At 54.5% G+C, this 1884-nt stretch overlaps 1 protein-coding gene across 2 annotated transcripts in view; it reads right to left on the bottom strand.

The window, feature by feature from the left end:
- Window positions 1-236: 236 nt before the first annotated feature.
- Window positions 237-1884, bottom strand: part of DMAP1 (DNA methyltransferase 1 associated protein 1) — a 29445-nt gene continuing 27797 nt past the window's right edge. The window contains exons 9-10 of one of the 2 annotated variants that reach the window (XM_009331182.1): window positions 1243-1526; window positions 237-368 (exon numbers count right to left, since the gene is read on the bottom strand). In XM_009331182.1, the coding sequence (XP_009329457.1) occupies window positions 312-368; window positions 1243-1526 (341 nt within the window). In that variant the 3' untranslated portion in view covers window positions 237-311. Of the gene's footprint in view, window positions 1527-1884 lie in introns of both variants that reach the window. The other variant, XM_009331181.1, reaches the window with a different exon arrangement.

Raw genomic sequence — 1884 nt, 5'->3', positions numbered from 1 at the left:
GGAACAACGTGGTCAGAAACACACACATGGGCTCCCTCCTCCTGCAGCCATGGCCACCACCACCACCACCACCATCACCACCACCTCTCCCACCTTCCCAACAAGCAAAGTCTCAAGGGAGAGCAAGTGTGTTGTGAATCAGCCCACAAAGTTTGCAAAACAGGACACCCCGGACCGCAGGGAGGGGTGAGGTTTCAGATTGAATGCAGTAAGGGGAAAAAAAATTCAGAAGACTCCTTTGCAAACATGAACCTGTCTCAGTGGAACGCTTCCTTACGACTCCATATTGTCACAATCAAATAGGACATTACTCAAGTCCAGATTAACGTGTCGCCTCTGCCGTTGACAGATAAGGTGTTCTCAATATCCTGCAATACATTATACATTTTAGAAAGTAAAGGTCTGTGCCGCTACCAGGGACAGTATGTCTGAGGCGTCGGGGATGCCACTGTGTGGAGACGGGCAGCTTTTATCAGGCAGTTCAGCTCAGCTGTGCCAGGGGACTGCACAGAGGGGAAAGCAACCTCAGCTGATCCCCAGGCATACCCTTGGCCCTGAGGCAGTGGTGAGGGGCTGGGCAGCCTGCCCTCATGGAGGCAGGGAGGAGAGGCTGGTGATTCGCATCCTGCAGAGGTACATGCACAGGACATTGTCAGAGGACTCACTGTGGAAGAACCCCTAGGACTGGCTTTCCTTTCTTGGCACTGGAAGTAGGGTATAAAAACACCCCTTTGCTCTTCAAACACCTCTCTCCTTCCCAAGCCTCCTGCTCCAGGCAGGGCTACGGCTTGACTCCAGGAACTTGGGCAGGTCATGGCTCATCATCTCAAGACTGCTTTCCCCACTTGCTTCCCTCTGCTGAGCAACCCTTATGGGGCTGTACCTAGAAGGAAAATGCCTCAGGCCTGCAGCTGTACTGGCATCACTGTTGCTGCCCTAGTGCAAGCTCTCGTCACCCAAAGCCTTGCTGCTTTGGTCCACGGTGGCACCCACGTCAAGCCATCTGCCTGCATGCAGGATGTAGAAAGCCCTGCTGACCCCACCTATAGCACCAAGAACACTGTCCAGCACAGGAGAGAAGCCCAGAGAGCAGCACTGGGACTTGGGGGGAACAGGCGTGCTGTGCTCCTTTGGATGCGCACGCCTGGAGGGAGAGCAGGGCAGCATCCCCAGCGCTTGTCAGGGCATCTGCGTTGGAGACCTGAGTGCTCCCTGTTCTGCCCCCCCAACCTTCCTTCTCACCGAATTGGGGGTCAGCGGTGCTCCTACTACATCAATAATCTGGTCCTTGGCATCTCCCTTGCCCTCCTCAATGCCGAGCCCTGCCTGGCCATCCGGATGGGCGCCTTCCGCACTGAGGGGGCCAATACTACCAGCTTTGGCCAGGGCCTCATAGCGGTGCCGTAACATCTGCAGCTCATATTCGCAGTTGGCAAAGGCTTGCTTCAGCTCATACAGCAGCACCAGGTCGCTCCGCAGCTCGTTGAACATCTGCACGATCTCCTCTGTGGGCATAGGGTTGAGATCTAGGGAGAAAAAGGGGTTCTGTTAAACACCCAGACCTGCAACCCTACAATGGAAGATCCATAGAAAGGTTCTGGTTGCCCATTCACTCCCACAAAGATACGCCAGAAGCCTCACTCCCATCACATGGATCATTAGCAACTGGCATCCCTAAGGGTTGGAGACCTGAATTTCCAGGCTGTCCTTTGGCTCTGGCCAAGGACTAAGGGTGAACCTGCAAAGTCCAGGACTCAGCAAGTGAAGGATGATGGAAGACACAAATCAGACCAGACAACTGAACCTTGCTACCCACCAGGTCATGTGAAGGGAGCTCAGTCTTGGGAACAAGTCCTTACACACTGCTGCAGAGGACAGAAGAGC

Source organism: Pygoscelis adeliae, unplaced genomic scaffold (assembly GCF_000699105.1).
Source record: "Pygoscelis adeliae isolate BGI_AS28 unplaced genomic scaffold, ASM69910v1 Scaffold699, whole genome shotgun sequence".
Classification (NCBI taxonomy): domain Eukaryota; kingdom Metazoa; phylum Chordata; class Aves; order Sphenisciformes; family Spheniscidae; genus Pygoscelis; species Pygoscelis adeliae.
The sequence above is the reverse complement of the archived record's forward strand: the minus strand, read 5'-3'. Positions and strand labels throughout refer to the sequence as shown.